Source organism: Canis lupus, chromosome 2 (genome assembly GCF_003254725.2).
Source record: "Canis lupus dingo isolate Sandy chromosome 2, ASM325472v2, whole genome shotgun sequence".
Lineage (NCBI taxonomy): Eukaryota > Metazoa > Chordata > Mammalia > Carnivora > Canidae > Canis > Canis lupus.
In genome coordinates this window covers 57,250,381-57,274,460 of record NC_064244.1, presented here as the reverse complement: position 1 = coordinate 57,274,460, position 24,080 = coordinate 57,250,381, and the positions used below count along the sequence as shown (strand labels likewise).

Genomic DNA, 24,080 nt, shown 5'->3' with positions numbered 1-24,080 from the left:
TTGTCTTAAGACTTGTAAAGCAGAGGACCAGACATGGCACATAGAAAGCACTCAGTGTTAGTTGGTTTTTTTTTTTTAAGATTTTATTTATTTATTCATGAGAGACAGAGGGGGCGGGGCGCAGAGGGAGAAGCAGGTTCCCTGTGAGGAGCCTGATGCAGGACTCGATCCCGGATCCCAGGATCATGGCCTGAGCTGAAGGCAGATGCTCAATCGCTGAGCCACCCAAGCATCCCTCAATGTTAGTTTTTAAACTGGCCCAAAACACATGAAAGTGATAAATTCTTCAGTCATCAGGGATATGAAATGCCACCTACTAGTATGCATAAAATGAGTAGGAGTCGGGAGGATGAGAAGCAACTGGGCCTCTCAAATAGCTTTCCCAGTGGAAGGGTCAACCTGTACAACCACTTCGGAAAACTGGTGGTATCTAGGCAAACTAAACTTTAGCTCAACAATTCTGCTCCTAGGTTCTGCTCCACCCCCACCACCCCCATTCATCTACTCATCCATCCATCCAATGAACAAGAACGATGAACAACTCAACCAAGATGCACATTGTGTCCACTAAAAAGCATGTACCAGAATGTTCATGGCATCAGTATTAATATTAGTACCAAGCTGTAAACGACCGAAATGCCCATCAGGAGTAGAGTAGAGACATAAATTGTGGTCTTGAGACATTTTTGGTTGTCATAACTAGCATGAGAGTGCTACTGGCATCTGGTATGCTGCTAAACATCCCACAATGCACAGGACAGCTCTCTGCAATAAAGAATGAATGATCTAGCCTAAAATATCAGTGACAGGTTATGAAATTCTACTTAGGCTCGGTGAACACAAATGAACTATAACCATAGGAAATAACACAGAAGATTCTTCATATACAGTATCAGAAGATTCCAGATATAAAAAAGTACATGTTACAGGATTCCATTTATATGGAAAAAAAATCAGGCAAACTAATCGATGGTATCAAAACAGGCATCACTCTTGGGGTGTAAGGGAGCACCATGGGGGCTTCTGGGATGCTGGGAACATTCTTCTAGACATGAGCATGTTCAGTTTGTGAAAACTCACTTTTACACTTACAGTACAGTAGCCCTTTGGGGTACGTGTATTATACTTCAATGCAAAGGGTTTTAAAATGCTGATCCTGAACCCAGTCAAGTTTTAACTTCCATTTAACAAAAAATTCAGAGGGAAAGAAACAAGGTAAGCGACACTAGCAGGGAACAGTGAGACGAAATCCTAATATAGGGCAGCCTACAAGGTAAAAGACCTGATCAATCTCTTCAAAAAGATCAATGCCATTAAAAAAAAAAAATAATAATAGGGAATTGAAATAGAATGAGCTTAAAAGAGCCAAGTGTTGTGAATCTTGTTTGTCTCTTAGGGGAAAAAAGAAAGCTTTACATAACTTTTGAGGATGATCCGGGAAATCTGGATGTCAGAGAATTCTGTTTCTTTGGTGCGGGGATACGACGGCTGTGTGGGACAAGGGCCTCATTCTTAGAGGTACGTGCTCAGTGTTTTGTGTCGTTTGGGGGTAAAACGTCTTGATGTTTACAACTTCCAAACTGCTCAGAGGAAATACCTACATGGGCAAAGCAAATAAGGAGAAGCATTAACAAGTGCTGGGTTGTACTATTAAACTATTATATACATGGTCGTAGAATTCTTTACAATTTTTCCTCTAAGGGGCTTTTCACAATAATAAAAAGTTGAGGGGAAACACAGTTTGATCGGACTTTATACCGAGCCAGTGGTCTTTCGGTAGCTCCCACGGACCTCTCTCGACCCGACCCACTCCCGAAAAGCGCATCACGAGGGGCGCACCCCTCTCCGGCGCAGGCGCAGAAACCCAGGCAAGGAGTCGAGGCCAACACCCCTCTCCTGGGTCGTGCGGCCGTGACAAGCGCCTCCACCTGGGCCTCGTTTCCTCTCCGTCTAAGGGAACAGGTCTCCGTCCCACTTGGGGGTGCCGGGGGCGTTACAAGAGACGGAGCTGCCTTGAGCCGCACGAAGTCAGCGCTGGCGGACGACCAGGAACGGCCGGGCGGGGTCTTCGGGCCCGGGAGGGTCCGGCGCCCCCACGCGAGGGCCCGGGCTCGGGCTGTCACGGCCCCACCCGAGCGTCCACCGCAGCCGGCCTTCTTCGGAGCTCTAGTTGGAGGCAGCTCGGGCCCGCGATCAGGCTCCGTCGCCCCGCGGGTCTCCCGTCCGAGCCAAAGAAGAGGGGCAAAGTCCCGACCACGCGGAAGAAGCAGAACTGCGGCGGAGCGCGAAGCCCTCGCCCCGCCTCGCCCCACTCCAAGATGGAAGGTCCGCGGCTTCACGCGGCTCCCGACGGCCCCTTCCCATTGGCTACCTGGGAACTGGTTTTTTTTTTTCCAATAAGGCGGGCGCTTATTGGTCAGATTGGGACGGTCGCTGAAGCGATTGGCGCAGCCGACATCGGAGGACTGTCTCGTAATAGTTTCAAACGCGAACTAAGAGGGAGAGAAGGAAAAGGAGAGGAATGGGAAAACCTGAGGCGGAGGCGGGACCAAGGAAAAGACAGGCTTCGCCGCTTCATTAGAAGCTGAGGGGCGGCTCTCGAGTGCTCCTTCCTCGGGATTAGTCCAATTCAGGAGTAGGGGCGGGTACTCAGGAAGAGCGGCAGGAGCGCCTGCTTCGATTGGCCAGGCCTGGCGGGAGGCGGAGCGCTCGCGGCGGCTGATTGGTGCGGGAGGTGAGGGGGGCGGGGCTCTGAGCCGGAGGTTTTGTTGTGAGGGTCGGTTGTCAAGCAGCGGCCAATCAGGGCGGGGGATGGAGGCAAGTGGGGGTCGCGCCGGGAGCGGAGCCTCGGCCTCCGGAGCCTTAGCTGCAGGTGGAGTGGGCCAGGGGCGAGGAGGGGCGGGGGGCTCCGGGCCTAGGACTGGGCCGAGCCAGGCGGGGCCGAGCCGGGCTGTGCGGAGAGGGCTCCGGGCGGGGGGAAGTTGGAGCCGGGCCCCGCGAGCGGAGAGGAGCGGGAGGATCGGGCGAGGCCGAGGGGCCAGCCGCAGCCTCGGGGCCGGGGGCGGGGGACGGGCCTGGGGGCCGGAGGGGGAGACCGGGTAGGCCGGAAGCGGAGCCGAGGGTCCGCAGAGGGCTGAGTGACCAACAGGGACCCTGGAAGGAGAGTGAATGAATGGGCTGTACTGATAGCAGAAAGGGAAGGGGAATTCACGGGGTCTGGCGAGGCAGGGGTCAAGATAAGGGGCCCGGGACACAGGATGTGCACGAATGGGGGACGTCGGAGGCTGGGAGAAGGGGAAGGAACGGAGGACTAGAGAGGTAGAACTGGGGAAGCCAGGAGCGAGAGGAAGGAGAGGAGAGGGAGGGATCGTGGGAAAGAGGCGTGGAAGAAGGGGGTAGCCGGCCTCAAGAAGCGGCCTTGTGGTCGAGGAGGCCGACCGACCTATGCCCAGACCGGAGACCTAGTTCCAGTACTGGCCTTGGGATTGCAGGGGCCACGAATAGCTCCCCTGCCACGAGAAACGGAGGGATAGGACCCTCAGGGCCCCCTTTGACATTCTCCCCAGAGAAGACTTAAATGCCTGTCTCTGGAGTGGAGTGCCTCTCCTGGGCCCCTGGCTCCACCTCCTTCCCATAGCGTCAGACGAAACGGTGACTCCCAGAAATCTATCTCAACTGCAGACATGTGGTCTTCCCCGCCCCACTGCGGCGGCGGCCGCTGCACTTGGGGCAGCCAGCCGCCTGGAACAGAGCCGCCTCCCATCCCATCATCCTGGCCTCTGGGAGGGCCTTTCTCTCCCTGTGTTCCGAGTCACCCTGTCTGAGGTGCCCCCTCCAGATTCTCACACCCCATTTGCAGTGCAGCTCCTTGCTCTGGTGGCTATGGTGGGTGTCTCTTTATGAAGCAGTCTTGGTGATCCCGAGAGCTGTGGCTGTCATTCTGTAAGCCTAGAGCTTCCTGAACTCCCACCAAGTGTTTTCAAATAAGCCATCGCTTCTGTTTGTGTTCCAGCCCAGGGTTGAACTGACATGGCTCGAGCCTGACATTCCATAATCCGGGATCCTGACGGGCACACACAGACTGCTGCTGTGGCTGCTGTGACCTAACACCACGAGGCTGTCCAGGGCTGAGAGACGAGGCATTCCCTCTGCCTGGATGTGTGAGAACTCCCTGCCAACTTGATTGGCGGATCTGGGGGGGATCCACCCCCACCCCAGGAGAAGAGCAGTCTATTTAGTGCGTGGAGCTTCAGGTGCCAGCCAACTGAAGGATGGCCACTCCTGTAGTCACCAAGACAGCCTGGAAGTTACGTAAGTGATTTTCTTTCTTTCTTTCTCCCCCCCACCCCTCACCCCATTTATCCTGTTAGCTGCTTGTTGCTGGGTGGCCTGGACCCCAAGATTTGTCCCCTGTACTTATCACAGAGGGAGACTCCCAGCCTTGGAATAAGATAGACCAGGATGCAAATCGTGACTTTGGCACTTCTTAGCTGGGTAACGCTGGATAGGTGACCTAACCTCTCTGAGGTGAATTTCCTGTCTATACAATGAGATAATCACACCCTCATTTTACAGCTGCTGTGAGACCCAAGCAGGGTGGTGAACATGAAGAAGCACTTAGTACAGTTAGGCTGACACGTGGGACTAGGGGAGAGAGATGCTGAGAGGTGTTCTCGGCATTTGCAGACATCTCAGGAGTCAGGCTTCCCTCAGGAGATGGGGGCATTTGGGGGGCAGGAGAGGGGTAGGCCAAGGGATGTTGGCAGGGCTCTGGAATGTCACTGAACACCAGCACCACCCACCCTCACGTTATTCTCCACCAGCAACTCTAAACTTTTTGATCTCAGGACCTCTTTATAGTTTTAAAAATTGTCGAGGACCCCAAAAAGTTTTTGTTCATGGGAGTTGTCAATATTTACATGTTAGAGATTAACAATCAGATGTTTTAAAACACAATCAAATCAAATGCCACAGTCAACTGCCATTAGTGATGGTGTCATCACGTGTTTTGTATCTTCCCAAAAAAAAAACTCCTTTATGCTTTTGAGCAAAGAAGTGTGTAAAAGTCGAATACCATCTTGGTGTTACTATGAAAATAGTTTTGTTCTCTTAGACCCCCCAGAAAGGATCTTGAGGATCCCAGGGTCCTCAATATCTTATTTTGGGAACTGCCTTACCACATCTATGGTAACTGGTTAACATAGATTTGTTGTGCCCAAACTGGTCACCTTCTGCTATGTGCTGTCCCTAAGCTGTTTTCAAACACTGGGCAAGGCCCCTCCACTTTTTAACTGTGAGAATCTGGGCAAAATCTTTTGCTGGACATCAGTGTTTTCACATCTAAAATGAGAGCTTTGGATAGTTTCAAACTGTTTTTTAGCCCTAGGGTTCTGAGAGAACCCTGTATGGGCTCCCAAAGAGGGTACACTTTGGACAGAGTGGCTTTGTATTTACTGAGGTTATGTATTCCTTCAATAACTGGTCTTGCCTGAGCATAGAACCAGGCACTGGGGAGATAGTCAGGGAGGTCCCTATGCAATGGGGCTCAGAGCCTAGGGACTGCAAGAGGCAGAAATCAGATAACCGCACCCCTCCATTTCTCCTTGTCTGATTCCAAGCTGGGACATGTGGTTTGACTCAGTTAACTAGATGCTGGCAGGTGGGGTAGGGGAGTGCTAAACAGCACATACAAAGGCCCTGGGGCAGGAAGCTCAGCAAGGTGGAAGGGCTCAAAGGAGCCCATGAGCTGCCACACAGCAGTGGAGAGAATGTGCCACATGAGGCTTTTGGGGTCTTGAGGGGCATATGTCCACAGGACCCCAGCCCTTCTGAGGCCTTGGCTTTATCTTAAAGGCAAGGTCAAGCCATCAGAGTGTTCAAACAAAGTGGTAATATGATCAGGTATGTTGGGCTTTACTGACAAGTTCATGTGCATAGCAGTCCCTGTGAGTATAAGCTATCTGAAGAGCCCAAAGCCAAATGACCCCTGGTTCCTTGTGGCTTGAGTCCAGCAAGGATCAGAAGGTGCTAGGCCAGCTTGTGTCATTCAGGCCTGTTCTCTTCACCTTTCATTAATGGTGCAAATCCTCAGCACCTGTGGCCGAATCCCCAGCTATGGCTGGGACGTGGGGCCCAGGTTATGCCAATTGAGCTTGGGAAGCTGGTGCAGGCCTGCAGCCATCAGCCTAGCCTGCCAAGAGATGCTGTGAGGGATTTTATTTGTTTGCACCCAAATTCGGTACCCAGGCCTAGGCCACTGGTGGATGCTGTCTTTTAGGCCAGAGGGGGAGCACTGGGGACAGTACCCCTGCCAAGGCTTCCTAGGGCCCAAGATGTACCTCCCTCTTCCTCTGGTCCCTCACCCCTCCAGGAGCTTCAGTCAGGCTGGAGACCTCAGGCAGGCTGCTTAGAGGGTAGTGATCTGAGACCCACTAGAAGGGCCCAACCTCTAAATCCTTCTCACCCCAATGTCTGTGGGTCTTCAGCTGGATGCCCTGTCCCAGGACCCATCTGATCAGGCTGTAGCATGAACACAGGAACCTTCTCACTGTCCTTCCCCACTGGCTCCCCAATGTTGGGCCTAGAGCAAGCACCCAGGAAACATTTATATTATGCATTAAAGGCTGTCTCCAGGGGCAGTAGTCCTGAGGCCCAGAGAGGGGTAGTAATGTGCTCAAGGAGGCCTGGTGAAGTAGGGCCCAGCCAGAACTTTCCCAGGGAAAACTGAGAGCCAGGGCAGACACTCAGGCCTTATAGGTAGGGCACAAGTGGAGGGCAGTGCACGTTAGGGAGTGCCTTCAGAGAAGGGGAGAGGGCCCAAGGCTTGGGAACAGAGAGCTCAGGCAGAAGGTGGTTTGCCCTCTCTCAGAGTTGGCCAGTCACTAGGGCCCAACAGAAGCTGTTGAACAGACAAGAGTCTACGGCTAGAGTCCCAGAGCACCCCAGGTATCTGTCCCTACAGTGTCCAGAGGACAGAAGACTCCATAGTTGAGATGAGGACTAGGGAGGGGCTCAGCTCCCTTGGGTTCAGTGATGGGGTCTCCGAGGCCCCCACTGATGTTTGGGCCTGCAGGAGACTCTCACCTTCTGCTGGGGCTGGGCGAGGCCCTGAGGTGGGGCATCATCTGTGAGATGGAGCCTGGGGTCTGGGCCCCGGGAAGTTTTGATGGCCCCTCTGAGCCATGCTGCCTGACAGACAGCCTTTCTGGGCCCCATTTCCAGACCACCCTGAGGTTTGAAGCCTTTGCCATGGAGACCCCCAGGCAGGGTGGAGGCTCTCTACGGAATGACTGCAGGCCCTTCTCGGTGTCACCTAAGCCAGCCTCCCAGTTGTCTCCAGGTGTCGGCACACTGGGGTCTTCCCTTTGCTGGTGTGAAGAGACCTGTCTTTTCTCCTCCTCATTCCTAGAATCTCACTGAGGGCCTGGCTTAAAGGCCTGGGCTGCCTCTGGGTCCTCATGTCTGTTCCCTTTGGAGCATTGACGAGCCCCTCTGGTTGGTGTCTGCTGCCCCGCGGTTCCCCCCAGCAGTCCAGGCCAGGGCCCTCACGGCTGCCCACTGTGACCAGCCCTCACTCCCACCCAGGCCCCTCAGCCGGCGCCCTCTGGCCTCCCATCCTCCTGTCCCTGCCAGGGGCCCCAGTGTCCACCGTCCATGCCTTAGCCAGATGAAGAACCACAGAGCACAGCTTCTAGCCTGTTGTCAGTGGCTCCTGGCAGCTCAGTAAACCAGGCAGGCACTGTTATTATCCCCGTTTACCAGATGAGGAACCCAGCCCTCAGGGAGGGTGAGTGACTGGTCTAAGGCCACACAGCCTTCAGCAAGCAGAGCTCAGACCAGAACCTGGTCTGTGATTCTGACACTGTGGGCTGAAGGCCTGGGGGAGCTCACTTGGAGACAGCTTGTCTAGAGTTGACCTGACTGGTTCTCAAAGCATGTTCCCCAGAGTGGGTTTATGTGCATAGCAAGCAGCAGCAGCAGATGCTTAGATGGTTGCTTGGGTCAGTGTTTTTCATTTTAATAATTGGTTTTGTTTTTTTTGTTTTGTAGTCTAGGAAAAGTATAATAGATATATCAATCTTATAACTTTATGGATTTTATTACTTAATTATCTTTATTCAGACAGAGCTAAATACAAAAGGGGCAAGTCAATTTTTTAAATTGAGCAGAGTGAGCATAATAATATTACCAGTTCATGTGCAGAAAGAGGAGCAAACCTTGAGGCCTGAAGGGGGGACATGAATACTTGAAGTTGGGAAATAGTCGTTTCATTCCTGCCTGGGTGCAAGGCCTGCCCAAGCAGCCAGGCTCCTGGGGTTGTGTCGGGGTGTCTGGCACCAAAGGGAGCTGAAGTGGGTGGACCTTTCCACCTGGACTTTGGGTACCAGGACCAGGGGCTGTACTGGGCAGGGTCTGGCCCTCCTCCACATGACCACATTTAGCCCTCTGACTGCCTTCTCCTTCTGTCCTTCCTTGTGTAGAGGAGATTGTCGCCCACGCCAGCAATGTGTCCTCGCTGGTGCTGGGCAAAGCCTCTGGGAGGCTGCTGGCTACTGGTGGAGATGACTGCCGTGTCAACCTGTGGTCCATCAACAAACCCAACTGCATCATGGTGAGCCTCGCTGAATGGTGGGAAACAGGACAAAGGTCCAGGGAGGAGACTGTGGGAAGGGTGGGGTCAGGGGTTGAGGAGCCTGGGGCACCCAGCCAGAAGCTAGGGGAACACAGCACAGCATCAGTGCCCCCAGGATGACTGGGACAGTGGCTGGCCCTCAGGAATGGGTGAGTCCCCTGGTGGTGGACAGAATTCCAGGGAGCCTATGCAAGAAAGCTAAAATAAGCCCATGGGCTGGAGATTGAGGCTTGCCCACTGGCCCATCCACCCACCTGTCAGCTGTACTTGGAGGTTACTTTGAATCATTCCCTGTCTGGTTGCACAGAAAGGATTTGAGAGCACTGGTTGAAGCTGATTAAAGAGCTGTTTCTTTAACAGCATTTTTCTCCTGGTCACACAACAAATTCCTTGCCAAAAACTGTCTTCCAAAACAGGAAAACATAAAGGAAGGAAAAATACAAAAATGAATTATATCTGTTTCCATCATCCAGAGACTGTTGCAGTTGGTATTTTGGTCCACATCCTTCTAGGTGCTGATAGAAATTCATATGCTTCCACACACCTGTACACATATACACATGTGCACACACATGCACACATGCACACGTGGGGACCACGTAAATATAGAACAACATATTTTTGGAACACTGTCTTATTCTTCTGTAGCCTGGGTTTCAAAGATAGCAATCTTTATCATGTGCGGGCATTTTCCGGTGTCAACAGATATCCTCCTAACACCGTGGTTTTTGACAACTTCATGGTATCCCTGTAGGCATGAGCTAGAATTGGCTTAGCCATGCCCTGTTCCCAGCAGAGAAGTCATTTCCAGAGTTTTGGCTCTGCTCAGCCACAGAGGTAAATGTCTTCATCGACCCCAATCTTTGAGCAGATCTGTGATGGTTGCACTATCTAAGGGTGTGCACTTTTTAAAAAGCTTTCAAAACATATTGCCAGATTGCCCTTTAGAAATCAATTTACATCCTCTCCAGTAGCACCAGAACCTGCCCTCTCCTCCCTCGTGACCTTGCCAGCATAGGGTATTAACATTCTTCTGATCCAGGGCCCCAGGTGAAGAATAGAATTATAGTTGCTTTGCTTTATTTCACTTTGTTTTCAGGGTCCTGGTATGTCCCACCCTCACCCCCACCCCCAAAATGCCAAAGTAACATATACAGATTGGAAACACACCAACAAACAAACACTGGCCAAAATGGGCCTGAAGGGACCCCCTGCTCTCTTCCCCCTTCTATACTGAAGTCAGCCTGTGTACCAGGCCTCTTGAGTGCTGCAAAGCCACCAAGCTCGTGCTCACCCTCGGATTTAGGCACATGCTAGCTCCCCTGCACACAGGCCACCTTGACCTGTTCACCTGTGTTTCTAAGCCTGTGTGAGCTCATGTCGTTGTAGTACCCAAAGGACATGGAGGAAGCAGTGAAAAGCCATCTTTCCTCACCTGACGCCCACAGCTCCTGATGACCCTGTGTCTTTCCAGAATGATCTTTTGCATTTGTGAGCAAATATGTATGTCTGTTCCCTTCCCCCTCCATTTTTTTTTTTTTTTTTTACACAAACAGTATCCTATGTACATCATTCTCTACCTTTTTCCACTTACAAGTGTCATGGAGTTTAATCTTACATATTCAGATGGTCGCCTTGTTCATTTTATAGCCATTTTTTTTTAAAGATTTTATTTATTCATTCATGAGAGAGAGAGGTGGCGGGAGTGGGGGGGGGCAGAGACACAGGGAGAGAGAGAAGCAGGCTCCATGCAGGGAGCCTGACATGGGACTCGATCCCGGGTCTCCAGGATCACGCCCTGGGCCAAAGGTAGGCGCCAAACCACTGAGCCACCCAGGGATCCCCCTTTATAGCCATTTTTATAGCCAAATATAGCATGGGTGACCACAGCTTAGCTGACCATTTCTCTGTTGGGCCTTTATGTGGCTTTGGGTCTTTTGTGAAAAAAGATTCACTGCAGCGAATGACCTTGGGTCTACTTTGTTTGCCATGTGTTTGAACACCTGCAGGGTCGGCTCCCAGGGATGGAGTTGCAGATGTGCAGGGGAGGTGCATTTCTAAATGTGGACAGATTTTGCCCAGTTGCCTTCCGTGGAGTTTATACCCATTTCTACTCCTGCCAGTGATGGCTGGGAGTCCCACAAGCTGCTTGTGACCGTCTGGCCTTTTGACATTTGTGCTGAGGAGCAGTTTCTCTTCCCATCCCCCCTTCACTGCCCCACAGAAACATTGTCTTAGCAAACAATGATGGAGTCACCACTGTGCTTTGGGGTGACCAGTGCTGTGCGGGGAGTGACAGATGCCATGGACTTCAGATTCTGCCCTTCTCTCCAGAAAGCTGGAAATGCCAGCACCTCCCACCCCTCCAAGGGGCTGGGCCAGAACCCGCCTCAGCCCTGCTCCAGCTCTGGCCTACACTGAGTTGGGTGAGAGTTTTTTCCCAGTAAGGTCACTGCCAGGCTCTGTCTGGGTTCCACAGTTCCCCGCCCAGAAACATGGCAGGGTCCCCCACTGGGGCAGTCCCCAGGGATTCTGGCTCATCACCAGGAGGGGTGAGCTGTGTGCCATTGACGAGCTAGGCCTCAGTGCTGTCAGGGTTCCCCACCAAGGGACTTGGCCAGGCAGAGTGGAGATGGAAGCAGAGCATATGTTGGTGGTGGTTTGGACTCAAGGCTAGAGGGTCAGCTGCTCCCCGCAAGGGGCCCAGGGCCGTTTTGGCAAATGATGCCCATATCAGGGGCACAGTGGACAGTGGGAAGGTGTTGGAACAAAAATGGGGTCTGGCCCACTTCTAGTCCTGCAAGCTAAGGCCAAGAGAAGCAGCTGCCCAGCCTGTCTGCAGGAAAGCCCAGGTGTGGCTCCGTGGAGTGTAGCCTCCCTGCTTGAGCCTCTTGCTGATACTCTTCCCAGGGAGCCAGAATTTGGGGCAGCAGCTGAGGGGTTCTCCACACAATGCACTGAAGCTGCCACCCTCTCTCCACAGAGCCTGACGGGTCACACATCCCCAGTGGAGAGTGTCCGCCTCAACACCCCAGAGGAGCTCATCGTGGCCGGCTCCCAGTCAGGCTCCATCCGCGTCTGGGACCTAGAAGCTGCCAAAAGTAGGCATCTGTGCTCGCCCTCCCCACATGTACACCTGTGGTTGTGTTGTCTCAGGCTCTGCTATTGAGCTGCTTCCTCCAGGAAGCCTGTCCTGACTGCATTGGGTACTTCCCTCCTGGAGACTCCCAGGAGTCTGGCAGCAGTGACATATACTGCTGTCTCTGCATGCCGACACCCGGGAGGCAGCAGGAAATTTCCAGATGGTCCACTATGGATGGGTGGGTGGGTGTAGATTCAGAACCTGAAAGAACAGCAGGTGCCACCAGGGGCCACGTGGAACATGTAAACAAGCTAGGAGGCCTGTGGGGAGAACTAGGGTGTGTGCCCTGACGTGGAGCGGCCGCCTCTTAGCCTCAGTAACCATCGCCCACGGGAATGGGGGCTAGGGCAGCCAGATCCTCTGTCTCCTTGAACTTTGTTTCATTCAGTTTTCATCTTTGTAGAAGTTATTTTAGTTTAAAAAGTCAAATGGAATAACTACATTCTATTCTACAAATAACTGCAATGGAAAGGAGAAGCCTTCACCCCACTCCTTCCCATTCTGCAGAGGCCTCGGCCTTCTGTTCTTCTACCCGGTGTCTTGCTACCTCTGCTTTTCTAAGTGACATGGAATTATGTCAATTCCTGTCTCTTGTGTACGTCTCTTGCTGCCTCCCTCTCGTACAAGACAAGTTAGCTCTCTTAAGGATGCCTGGCTGGCTCAGCTGGTGGAGCACGTGTCTCTTGACCTTGAGGTTGTCCGTTTGAACCTCATGTTGGATGTAGAGATTACTTACAAAAATAAAATCTTAAAAAGAAGTGAGCTCTCCTAAAGCTGTCCCCCCTCCCCCGCGGTCACTTCCAGCATTGTCCCACTGTTCTCCTAATTTCACCATGTAAAGAGTCAGGGTTTGTAGTACCAGGACCACAGAGATATTATTCACAGCCACAGAATATTATCATTCTGGAGTTAATAATTGTCCTTTTCTCACCTGTATGTGTTATACATTTCTGTTACTAATTCATCCCCAAATTCTCTGCCAGAAGAGTAAGCCTCCTCCTTGAGCTACTCTCAAAGCCATCCCATGAAGGAGGCGTCTCTTCTCATCAGAGCCTCGGTCCCCTGGGTCCCCATGGTGGGGGAGTACCTGGGGCCTGCAACCTGGTGGTCACCTTGGGGCCGCCTTGTCTTCGGGGAACTCTCCCCGTCTCTCTGCTGTGCCAGAGTCCGCATTATCATCTCTCTCAGTCTTCTGTCTCTTTTTTGCCAGAGCTTGTTCTTTCATAGCTGGCTGAGAAAGCATGCGTAAAGCATGCGTGACAGGCACAGTTTTAGAGGCTATCCGTGGCTGGAAATGACTCTATTCTACCCTCATCCTTTTTTTTTTTAAATCTATTTTTTAGAGTTTGTAGAAGTCTAGATCAGAAATCGTTTTCCCTCAGAAGTTTGTGGGTGCAGCTGTGTTGCAAGTTAGGCTCCTCTTTGGCAGCCATCGGGAGGTCCCTGCTGTCACCTCCTGGGACCTGCCTCTCCTGTCTCTCTGCAAGCTTGTAGGCCCTTTGTCCTGGAGTCCTGGGGTTTTGTAGTGATGGTTCTTGGTCGTATGCTAGATCCTTGCTGGGTTCTTTTGGCAAGTAAACTTGCGTCTTTGGTTCTGGGCCACGTGGGGAGCCTCACCTTCCTGAAAAGGGGACGCTACCTCTCAGCCTCTCTGGGTACAGCCACATTGCAGTGTGGGCCCAGTGTTGCCAGCCATACAAATTTTTCAAGAGAAGCTGAGAATCTGGAAATTTCAGTGGAATCCACCCCCCACCCCCACCACCATTTCTAAATGTTGACAGCTAATTCAACGTTTTTTTCGGAACACTATGCAGAGCAGCACTGAGAGGTCCTAGTAAACCTCTTTGCTCACTGCTTTTTGCCAGCATCTAGCCTGGACCTTCCAGCATGCCAGGCAGGAGGCCCCCCCGCTGCTTTTTCCGGAAAAGAGCCCCTTTGCCTGTTTGAGACTCAGAGGTCTCTGGGCCTCTCCTGCGCTTGTGTTCTACCTCTGTAGCAGGACAGCAGCCATCAGCCGCACAGGCCCAGTGGCTGGGTTCTCTCTGCTCAAGGACAGGGCTCTTCTTGCGTAGGTGGTCCCCAAGAGAGATGTTGCCCCTGGGCTTCTCGGGTGATCCTCGCCCACCTGGTGATGGGCTGCATGTGTGAGACAGAGCCTGTGAGATAACAAACCGGGCCACAGGCTTAGCATCTCAGCACGTGTTCCTGCTACCTGGCCACGTGCCAGAGCCGGGGCACGCTGTGTTTGGCTGTTGCTGGACTCAAGGGGCCAGGGAGGAGCACGCCGCCCAGCTGGCTGGGCTCCAGCTGAGAAAGCCGGCTCCGGCAGAAGGCAGCTGGCTTCCTGGGAAGTCCTTGCCTGCATCTGAAGCCCAGTGGACAGCACCAGCCATTCACCATTCACTGAGGAGCAAGGGACAGAAGAGAGAAGCCAAGGGTGCCATGCTTTCCCAGCCAGGGCTCCTTCATACATAAGAGAAATGTGAGGAGTTCCTTGAGGTGGGCGCAGAATGAGAACCAAAGACCTCTAGAGTTCCTGGGTCCTAGACTCTCAGGGTCGGCTGCTCCACCGGGAGCTCATTACAAGCAGAGAGCCTGACTTAGTACTGGTGGAGGCCCCAAATCTGGCTTTCCAGATGACTCTGATGCAGACCTGGATCGGCAGGTCCCCCTTATTTGACACACAGCCAAACTGGGGCCCAAGGTGGGTCCCCAAGCTTGATAAAGACCCCGTGGCAGGGGTGGCAGAGCCTGGGACTCAAATCCTGGCATCCAGACTCTCATCCCAGTGCTGTTCCCTCTCCCATTTTGGGGTTCGGTGATGGATCAGAAACCTGCCCTCTGCAGCCTTGGTGGGAAGAGCTGAGACCTCAGGCCGCCACCCACACCACAGTGTGAGTGAGGGTGACAGGCAGATCGGCACCCCTTGCGGAGGGACTTCTGAAAGGGCCACCTGATGGTCACGTGCATTGCCCTGAGAGGCAGCCCATCCCGACTCAGGCAGAGGTTGAACAGCTACTCAGCTGGGAGGGCTTGGAGGTCCCCATGCAGGGCAGACGGCAGACCCAGGATGCCTGCCACCCCGGATCCTCTGACTGAGTCCCACAGCAGGAGGCTTCCAAGAGCACTCCTGGGACAGAGGAGCAGGGGCAGAAGTCACGCCGGAAGAATGTGGTCCTGCCTGCTTTCCACCACACAGCCAGAGGGTAGGGGTGGGTCGGCCCCGCCATGCCACGGGGAGGCAGCCTGTGTTTCATGAGTCTGGTCCACACAGGGGTGGAGCCTGCCATGTCCCATCGGGGCAGGGCAGGATCGGGGAAGCCCGGTGGGCTGGGGCAGGAACCAGCCTGCGTCTGCGCCCTCTGGGCCCCGACTTGGCCCGCAAAGCAGTGCCTGGGCCCCGAGGGCGTATGCCGGCCCCAGAGAGTGGGGAGGAGCTGCTGAGGTCCTGGTGTGGTTGGCGCCTGTCTCACTCTGTGAAGGATGTAATGGTGGCTCAGTCCCAGCTCGGCAGTGGACAGGGCCTGCTGCGGAGTGGCACCAGGTCGGAGGGGTGGATGTGATGGGCCGTGGGCAGAGGTAGGCACTTTGTCTCGAGGCGGGTAATGGCCAGAGCAGCTGATTTGATCCTACCCTTAGGTGTGTCTGGCTCTGTCTTCGGAGCCCAGACAGAGGAGCTCCCTTGACTCAGGTAAAGGGTCACATGGTAAAGCATGCTTCTTGAAACTCCGAGACTCTGAGACTCCGATGCCCGCTTTGAATTCTGGCTCTGTGCCTGCCTATCGGCCTGAGGCAAGCTGCTTCATCCTCTGAGCCTCAGGCTGTCGCCCACCTCCTGGTGGTGTTTGGGGGTGGGGGAGCGAATGTGCTGAAGTCATTCAGGCTGTTCTCGGCACACCGGAAGCGCTCAGCAGACATCCTGGGGACGACGGAGGCACTCAGATGGCCATGGCACTGGGTAATGGTCACCACTGGTGCCAGAAGACAGAGAACCAGGACATGTGCTCTGAGACCAGAGGAGAGAAGGTTCACTAAGGTGAACCTTTCTTTCTCAGGACAGAAAGGAGTTAGAGCAGGAATCACTGTAGCTGGTGTTCACTGAGCACTTCCTGTGTGCACATCCGTGCTAAGCACTTGATGTCCGTTTTCTTAACTCTGATTGTGGCCCATTATGAGGCTCAGAGAGGGTAAGGGGTTGCCCAGGGTCACATAGCAAGCAAAGAGCAGAACCAACACTGCTCCCAGTTCTGTCTGGCTCCAGAGCCCTGGACCTGAACCTTGGAGATAGAGACAATCATCCAATAGAGTTTAAGTCACTCAGGGCTTGGAGCTCAGCTCTCTCGTCCCAAAAGCATTACATTTGGAGTCTGCTTGAACACCTCCTCTAATGGGGAGCTCATTACCTCACAAGGCAACTGTTTCACCTTGGCTCAAACCTAAGGATGGCTGGATTCCCACACCCCTTGGCCCCTGCACATGTGGGACGATCAGGTTCGTTCAGACAGCGGAATTGTAAATGTTTTAAAAAGTGAATTGAGGCCAGAGAGAAGAGGCAAATTTGAGTGGTACCAGGGAATACTCCAAGATAGAAACACAGGCTTTGCCTGGGCCAGGCTGGACTGGGCTGGGCCTGGCCACAGAGCTGCAAGCAAAACTTTGAAGGATGGGAGCTGAGGTTTCCCAGGGCAGCAGGAGGTGACTGGGCCCAATCATGTCCCCTGTGTGTTCTCTTGGTTTGCACAGCACCTTCCATCCTCACAGCCATCCTCAAGATCCCTTGGATGGAGGGGAGAAGAAGGTGCTGCTGTGAGCACCACGGCGACTCCAGGCGTGGCCTCCATTTGCCCTCCTTGGGGCCTTTGCCTGCCATTTCCTTATGCCTAATATCCTCCCTCACCCTTCACCCACTGACGGCCCACTCAACTACCACCTCCTCCAAAAAGCCTTCCTGGGTTTCTCTTTTCAACCAAGCAGCTTGTCCCCCAGCACGGACCTCTCCCACATCCCTCCTGTCTCAGCTCTGAGGATGTCGGCAGAACATGTGCTGTGTGTCTGTCCACAAACGGAGTGCAGTAGCTTTCCAGCCCTGCTGGCTTGGGGGCAGTGCCCTTGTGAGAGCGCAAGCTACAGGGGGCTTGGGTACTGACAGAAATGGCTGTCCTCTCTCGGGAGAAAAAGAGGAAGGTCAGTAGTTGGGGTGGTAGGGCTCTGCTCAATTTGCTGTTGTGGTTTTCTGTGCAGTTGCTTGGAAGCACACGCACGAGTGAACACAGCGTTCCCTCCTCGGCCAGGCGTCTGGCTTGCCCCTCACACCCCTGTCTCCTCTCTTCCTTGCTAGTTCTTCGCACGCTTATGGGCCACAAAGCCAACATCTGCAGCCTGGACTTCCACCCATATGGCGAGTTTGTAGCCTCGGGTTCACAGGACACAAACATCAAGGTGAGGCTCGGCCCTGCCCCATGTCTCCCCGCTGGGCCGCCCGGGGGCTCCGGGCTGTGTGTCTGGCCTGTGGAGGTGGCCTCTGGGCACCGTGGGAGGGTCCTCCCTCTCTCTGGCGGAATCTCCAGCCTCCAAGGGAGGGGATGTGGAAACGTTCGCCAGACATTTCCACTCAGAATGCCCAGCTTTTGTGAGTAGTTTCCGGATCCCTGTTATTTGGGGGAGTAATGACCTGGGGGTGCCCAGAACCCCTCTTTGCTCGTGTCCACGTACCACCCTCTGACCTGGACTCCCGGACAGAGCTTGGTGAGGCCTCTGCAGCCTGAGCCCACCTTGGCTGTGACCTGGCCTGACGGCTCCTCTGCTCCTCCCCCACAGCTCTGGGACATCAGGAGGAAAGGCTGTGTCTTCCGATACCGGGTAAGGAAGGCACCCTTGGTGGGTCATGCTGTGAGCAGCGTTGGAGCATGGGGCGGTACCCAGACCTTGGCAGGAGCTGGAAGGGGATGCTTTCCCCCATAGGGGAGAATGTGAGAAACAAGAGTCCAAGTGAGATACGAGGATCTAGAGCAGAGCAAGAGTGCTATGGGGGGCAGGGGGATCCCCCACTTTCCACAAATCCTCCCAGAACCATGTTTACCAAACTGCACTCCACGCTCTGGTGGTGTGGGAGGTGAAGAGGGTTCCTGTTCACAGGTGTTTGGAAGCACTGAGTTGAATAATTTGGTTGGTTTTTAGACCCTTGACATTAAGGCAGGACACCTAACTCTCCAAAAAAGAGGCATAAGATACGTTGTTCCCCAAACTGTATGACCAAGAAATCTGGATTTCCCGCGGAGTCGTGACTGCTGGTGGAGGTGTCCCCCCGACCTCTCCTGCACACAGCTGTCTGGCTCCACCTCACCTGCTGGTCAAGGGCCCGGTGGAGCAGGGTGGGGAGGCGGCAGCCCATCGGGCCCAGGCCCCTCCAGTGAGCCCAGCACCCTGTCGTCTTCTCAGGGACACAGCCAAGCTGTGCGATGCCTCCGGTTCAGCCCTGATGGGAAGTGGTTGGCATCGGCTGCAGACGACCACACAGTGAAGGTAACTCCTGGCCTGACCAGGGCCTGGGGCTGGGGACTGGGGCCTGCTGAGTACACTCAGCCTGGATCTGCACCTCCTTCCTGATCAGGCTCACATATCCCAGGCCTATCAGATGGGAAGGCAGCTTGCAGATAAAGAGCAGGGGTGGGAGTAGAGGGAGAGTGGGCAGCCGAGATCCCAGGCCTGGTCCTGACCTCCAGCCCGCCCCGTCCCAGCTCTGGGATCTGACTGCTGGCAAGATGATGTCCGAGTTCCCTGGCCACACAGGGCCTGTCAATGTGGTGGAGTTTCACCCCAATGAGTACCTCCTGGCTTCTGGCAGCTCTGACAGGTGAGGAAAAGGAGGGGGAACAAGGCTTGTCACCCATGACTGCCATCTCACACCTGTGTCCTCTGTGTGTGTCTGTCCCAGTCTGTCTCTGCCCTGAGGTGTCCTATGCCTGATGATGCTCTGTAGACTGACCTGACTTCCGGCCAAGCCAGGATGAGGCCCTGATCCCATCTCTCCCCCAACCCTGGTTCCCCGGCCCCAGTGTCCTGGGTTGTCATGGCATATCCAGATCCAAAGTCCATGCTAACCTCCCACCTGCCAAATCCCTCCACCTGCCACGCAATCCCAGGCATTGCTCTTAGTGGCCACAACCCAGGGGGACAGCTGTTTGCAGAGAAACGGGCTTCCTGGGCTGTGGGCCTGCATGGGGGTTGGATGGGGACACCGGCTACCCAATATAGCCTGGCTGCCTTTGCAGGACCATCCGGTTCTGGGATCTGGAGAAGTTCCAGGTGGTGAGCTGCATCGAAGGAGAACCAGGGCCTGTCAGGTATGCAGGCAGCTGGGTGGTGGGTCTGAGCCCTCCTCCCAAGGTGGTTGGATGTAGGTATGGGGCAGGGGTGAGCCGTTCCCATCACCGCTCCTGCTCCCTCTTTCCGGGGCTCCCTACAGCCTTCCCGGATTTCTTGAGACCCACCCCCCACTCTCGCCTACCCAGGAGCGTCCTCTTCAACCCCGATGGCTGTTGCCTATACAGTGGCTGCCAGGACTCACTGCGCGTCTACGGCTGGGAGCCTGAGCGCTGCTTTGACGTCGTCCTAGTCAGCTGGGGCAAGGTGGCTGACCTGGCTGTCTGCAACGACCAGCTGGTGAGAGAGCTGCCACCTGCCCTTCCCCTGGCTGCTCACTGCCTCCCCTCAGGCCCCTGCTTCTCCCTGAGCCCTGCTGGGGTCCTGCGCACCCACACCCCAGCTCCGCCACTTCCTGCAGATAGGCGTGGCCTTCTCCCAGAGCAACGTCTCCTCTTATGTGGTGGACCTGACACGGGTCACCAGGACAGGCACGGTGGCCCAGGACCCTGTGCAGGACAGCCGGCCCCTGGCACAGCAGCCAGCCCACCCCAGTGCCCCTCTTCGGCGCATCTATGAACGGCCCAGCACAGCCTGCAACAAGCCTCAGAGGTGGGGTGCTCAGGGCCCAGAGGGCTCGGGAGGCAGGCTGGCACTGGGGAGGTTTTGGGGGAGCCCAGCTGCAGCTCACTGGGCTGGCCTCCCGTTGCCTTGGCCCTGCCCCACAGGGTGAAGCAGAATTCAGAGAGTGAGCGCCGAAGCCCCAGCAGCGAGGACGACCGGGACGAGCGGGAGTCTCGGGCCGAGATCCAGAACACCGAGGAGTACAACGAGATCTTCCAGCCCAAGAACAGCATCAGTGAGGCCTGCCCCCCGCCCCCCACCCACCTAGCCGAACGTCCCATCTGTGCATAGAGACAGACGGTGTCAATGTCAGTGACAGTGTCACTGTCGGGGACAGTGTCAATGTCGCTCTGTTTCCGACGCTGGGTTCCCAGCTCACACCTGGGCCCCGGCTCCGTTCCCAGGTCCTCAAGGCCCCAGAAGAGGCCTGGCAGCCCGCCCTGAGCAAAGGCAGGCCCCATGGGGGCAAGTAGATGGGAGGGGGCAGACCTGAGGGTTCCTGGGACCGGGAACAGGGTCACGAGTCTGCAGCTGTGTGTGTACCAGAGAGCCACCTCCCGTCCCCTGTGTCCCAGGCCAGCCTGGCCCTTAAGGCTCAGGCAGGACCCCGGGCTGGCCAACGGGAGAGTCCCCAGCCCTCTTTGCCTCTGCAGGTCGGACACCACCCCGAAGAAGTGAGCCCTTCCCAGCACCCCCTGAGGACGGTGAGTACAGAGCCTGGCCTCCTGGGGGCACCAGCTCCAGCCTCTCTCCCACCAGATCTTTTTCCTATGCTCACCTAAAAGCACCTACTGTGCGCTGGGCTCCACCCTAGATTCTGGTGCATGAGCAAGGCAGGCAGGTGCTGTCCTCAGGAGCCTGCACCCTAGTGAGGAGGGCAGGAGGCAGCCAGATGGGACTGTAGATGGGACTGTCTGTAGATGGGACAGCACCGTGGAGGCAAGGGCGGGGCTGGTGAGAGAGAGCTGCTGAGGGCCTGTAGGAGAGGGAGGAGCTGGGGAGAGCCACAGGTGGGGAGGGGGTGGAGGCAGAGGGGCAGGGCTCCCTGGGGTCTGGGAGCAGGAAGCCAGGCCCTAGCTGGGGATTTGGGTTTTGCTGCTGGGAGAAAACATGATCTGCTTTCTGATTGGAGAAGAAGCCGGGGTGGGGCACCCTTGTCCCACAGACCAGCCCTCCCCTTCACCTGGCTTCCTCTTCAATGGGCCATCTTCTCATTCCCCCTGCACGTGGGGTTTCCTGTGCTTCCTGCTCACCATGCACTCACTGCCAGCCCACCCCAGCACACACACTCCATTCCCAGTGAGGGGCCAGGCCACTCCTGGGAGCTCCCTGGCTCCCATCTGCAGGCAGTGCTTGACACCTGCTTTCTGCCAGATTTGTGGGTGAGTGGGTGGAGAAAGGGAGGGAACATCTAGCCCCCACCCTCAAGCCTCCCCAGGAGTCTCCCCACCTCTCCCCCCACATACACACTGCTGCTGTCTCCTTCCCCAGTTGCCCCATTGGCTCCTGCTTCATCCCCCCAGTTAACAGATGCAGCCCAGAGGCCCACCATAAGCCCCGCCTTCTTCCCCAGCCAGTCCCTCTGGCCTGACCCGACCCAAAGATCTTTCCCTTTTGCCTCCAGACATGGCCACAGCCAAGGAGGTGGCAAAGCCCAGCCCAGCCACGGACTCGCAGTTCCCGGTGCCAAATGTATGTCTGGGTGGAGAGGGCATGGTAGGGCTGGGAGAGGGGCCCTCCGTGCCAGGGTGGGCGGAGAGGGGGCCTCAGGCTGGCCACCCACTGAGCTCCAGCCCCAACAGCTCGAGGTCCTGCTCCGGCCCCCGGCTGTCACTTCCACTCCTGCGCCCAAGGCTGAGCCTGCCATCATCCCAGCTACCCGGAATGAGCCCATCGGGCTAAAGGCGTCTGACTTCCTGCCCGTGAGTGGGGGCCCAGCCCCGGGGCAGGGTGGAAGCCTGTGGGGCAAGGACAGAACGTCACCGTTGGCACCTGGGCACTCGTCCTACGCAGGCCGTGAAGATCCCCCAGCAGGTGGAGCTGGTCGACGAGGACGCCATGTCACAGATCCGCAAAGGCCATGACACCATGTGTGTGGTACTTACCAGCCGCCACAAGAACCTGGACACCGTGCGGGCTGTGTGGACCACGGGTGACATCAAGGCAAGCACTTTTCCCCCAGGCTTTGGGCTGACCCCAGACAGCGGCTGCACAAGGGCAGAGGGGCCCCTGTCACCACTCTGGCTGATTTCATGCCATCATCGTCATCATTTATTGAGCGCTTCTTTATGGACCTGGCCTCACCCATCATTTTAGCTACAGTCTTGTTAACACCCCACAACAAAGCCCATCATGACGCCACTCCCCGGGCAGGGGCTCCAGGCCCCTCTGACAGGTGCTCTGTTTGCATAGACGTCAGTGGACTCAGCTGTGGCCATCAATGACCTGTCCGTGGTCGTGGACCTCCTTAACATTGTCAACCAGAAAGCGTAAGTAGGCGTGGTGGGCGGAGCGGGTCGAGTGAGTGGAGCCAGGTGCTGAGGGTACCTGTCCCTGGTCCTCTCCTCAGCTCCCTGTGGAAGCTGGATCTGTGCACCACGGTCTTGCCGCAGATCGAGAAACTTCTGCAGAGCAAGTATGAGAGGTACATGTAGGGAAGCCATACCTGCCTTACCACAGGGACGGGGAGGGACAATGGGAAGGACCCCCCAAGGCCAGTGCCCCTGGGAGGTGGGTGTGTAGCAGTGCTGTCCCCTGCAGGTGGGAAGCCATGGTGCACACAGGCCTGTGCTGCCCCTGGCCCCCTGCCTACCCCCTCTGTCTTTGTGTACCCTGCTCTCCATCTTTCTCTCTGTGGCTCTGTCCATCTGCCTCTGAAGCTATGTCCAGACCGGCTGCACCTCCCTGAAGCTGATCCTGCAGCGGTTTCTGCCCCTGATCACTGACATCTTAGCAGCACCCCCCTCTGTGGGTGTAGACATCAGCCGGGAGGAGAGGTGAGGGGCCAGGTGGGGTGTGAATGTTGGGGTACACAGGTCTGGGGGCCCAGCCTGCTTGCTGATGGCTCTGCTGGAATAGCCCACAGAGGAGGTTGTGCCTGGGCTTGTCCGTGGCCTGGCCTGGGTGGGTCCTGTACCCTGGGCCTCGGCCAGCCTCCCAGAGGAGGGCGGGAGTAGTTCAGCAGGAAAGGGCCTAGCCCTTCGTGCACTACTTCTCTGCCCACAGGCTACACAAGTGCCGGCTCTGCTACAAGCAGCTCAAGAGCATCAGTGGCCTCGTCAAGAGCAAGTCAAGTTTGAGTGGCCGTCATGGCAGCGCCTTCCGAGAGCTGCACCTACTCATGGCCAGTTTGGACTGAGGAGCTTTCGGCCTGGCCTCAGCCCCTAATCCTGTCCCCTGTGCGCTCCTGGGCCCAGGAGCCTCTGCCCAGCCCCCGCTGCAGCCCTGTGGCCACCCTGGAGGCGGCAGCGCTGGCCCACCAGCCACCTGCACAGCCCCCGAGCTCTCAGACAACTTCTCCCCAGCAGCGGCTGCCCAGCTTTGCCAACTCCCGCTTCCTGGGGCAGCAAAGAGCGCCCTGGGGCTGCTGGTGTAATTTATAAGGTCAATTTTATTAAATTTGTAACTATTCCCTGGTTTCTTTGCCTGGAGGGGAATTCTCTGGCCACGCAGCTCAGCTCGCTCAGGCCCAGGACTGGCCTGTCTTGGCCCCTCTGAGCCAAGAGGCAGTGTGGCCAGCTGGGGGCAGCAGAGTGCCCGGCCTGCCGGAAGGGGCCAGTGCAGAGCACGCTGGGGGAGGAGCGGAGGCACCCCCCTCTTCCAAGGCTAAGGGAGACAGGAGAGGGGTGGGCCCCACCAGCCCATCCCCTCCATCTCAGCCACGCTCCCAGCTGTCCTGCGGATGCCTCAGGGGCCGGCCGACAGCTGTATGCTTCCAGGTGCCAGGACCCCAAGCCTCACAGGCTTGGCCACCACTGAGCCCACCACCCTCCCCAACGCCTCCAGGAGGCCTCCTGGGACAGGGCTGGAAGGGCAGTGGCCCTCCTCCCAGGAGGATCCCCCAGCGCTGACCCCTTCTGCTCCTGTGGCAGCCCTAGTTGGAGAGAGGGCCCCACTGAGCCCCTGTGCACATTCCCTGCTGAGGCCGAGGCCAGACCAGGTGGAGGCCAGCACAACCCCCATGGGGTTGGGGAGGGCAGTCTTGTAGCACCGGGAAGAGGGTGGTACCCACCCCTAGCCAGTTCCCTTAAGGGGCCAGCCCAGCCCTGCTGGCTATGGTGCTCAAGCCTCTGAAGAGCCCAAGTTTCCCACGTACAGACA

The 24,080-nt window shown here is 55.9% G+C and overlaps 2 protein-coding genes across 5 annotated transcripts; one reads left to right on the top strand and one right to left on the bottom strand.

Moving 5' to 3' along the window:
* Positions 1 to 53: 53 nt before the first annotated feature.
* On the bottom strand, positions 54 to 3,771 carry LOC112659766 (serine/arginine repetitive matrix protein 1-like). Its single transcript, XM_049099342.1, has 6 exons — positions 3,705 to 3,771; positions 3,443 to 3,509; positions 2,932 to 3,074; positions 2,691 to 2,866; positions 1,759 to 2,492; positions 54 to 1,597 (listed from the first exon to the last, which is right to left on the bottom strand). The coding sequence occupies exons 1-6, from the start codon at positions 3,769 to 3,771 to the stop codon at positions 1,585 to 1,587; spliced, it is 1,200 nt and encodes a 399-aa protein (XP_048955299.1). The 3' UTR covers positions 54 to 1,584.
* KATNB1 (katanin regulatory subunit B1) lies at positions 2,741 to 23,390 on the top strand. 4 transcript variants are annotated; one of them, XM_025448275.3, is made up of 20 exons: positions 2,741 to 2,872; positions 4,013 to 4,311; positions 8,481 to 8,611; positions 11,616 to 11,733; positions 17,113 to 17,213; positions 17,592 to 17,633; positions 18,213 to 18,296; positions 18,512 to 18,627; positions 19,046 to 19,117; positions 19,286 to 19,436; positions 19,558 to 19,748; positions 19,865 to 19,995; positions 20,414 to 20,464; positions 21,385 to 21,452; positions 21,563 to 21,682; positions 21,774 to 21,923; positions 22,173 to 22,249; positions 22,330 to 22,404; positions 22,640 to 22,756; positions 22,986 to 23,390. In XM_025448275.3, exons 2-20 carry the CDS (start codon positions 4,272 to 4,274, stop codon positions 23,116 to 23,118), a joined length of 1,968 nt encoding a protein of 655 aa, XP_025304060.1. In that variant the 5' UTR covers positions 2,741 to 2,872; positions 4,013 to 4,271; the 3' UTR covers positions 23,119 to 23,390. The 4 variants fall into 4 exon arrangements, with proteins under 4 accessions (XP_025304060.1, XP_025304057.1, XP_025304059.1 ...); XM_025448272.3 differs by having other exon boundaries at positions 18,497 to 18,627; XM_025448274.3 differs by lacking the exon at positions 2,741 to 2,872 and adding an exon at positions 3,294 to 3,318 and having other exon boundaries at positions 18,497 to 18,627.
* The last annotated feature ends 690 nt before the right edge of the window (positions 23,391 to 24,080 follow it).

Excerpts from the sequence above, each read along its gene's own strand:
- LOC112659766 (XM_049099342.1), bottom strand. The coding sequence starts at position 3,771 with ATGATGGGATGGGAGGCGGCTCTGTTCCAGGCGGCTGGCTGCCCCAAG. Across the intron at positions 3,075-3,442 it reads GGTCTCCGGTCTGGGCATAG|GCCCGTCCCCCGCCCCCGGC; the intron begins GTCGGTCGGCCT and ends TCCGGCCCCCAG. Across the intron at positions 2,493-2,690 it reads AGCGCTCCGCCTCCCGCCAG|TTCGCGTTTGAAACTATTAC; the intron begins GCCTGGCCAATC and ends TCTCCCTCTTAG.
- KATNB1 (XM_025448272.3), top strand. The coding sequence starts at position 4,272 with ATGGCCACTCCTGTAGTCACCAAGACAGCCTGGAAGTTAC. Across the intron at positions 19,118-19,285 it reads GGAGAACCAGGGCCTGTCAG|GAGCGTCCTCTTCAACCCCG; the intron begins GTATGCAGGCAG and ends TCGCCTACCCAG. Across the intron at positions 21,453-21,562 it reads CGCAGTTCCCGGTGCCAAAT|CTCGAGGTCCTGCTCCGGCC; the intron begins GTATGTCTGGGT and ends CAGCCCCAACAG.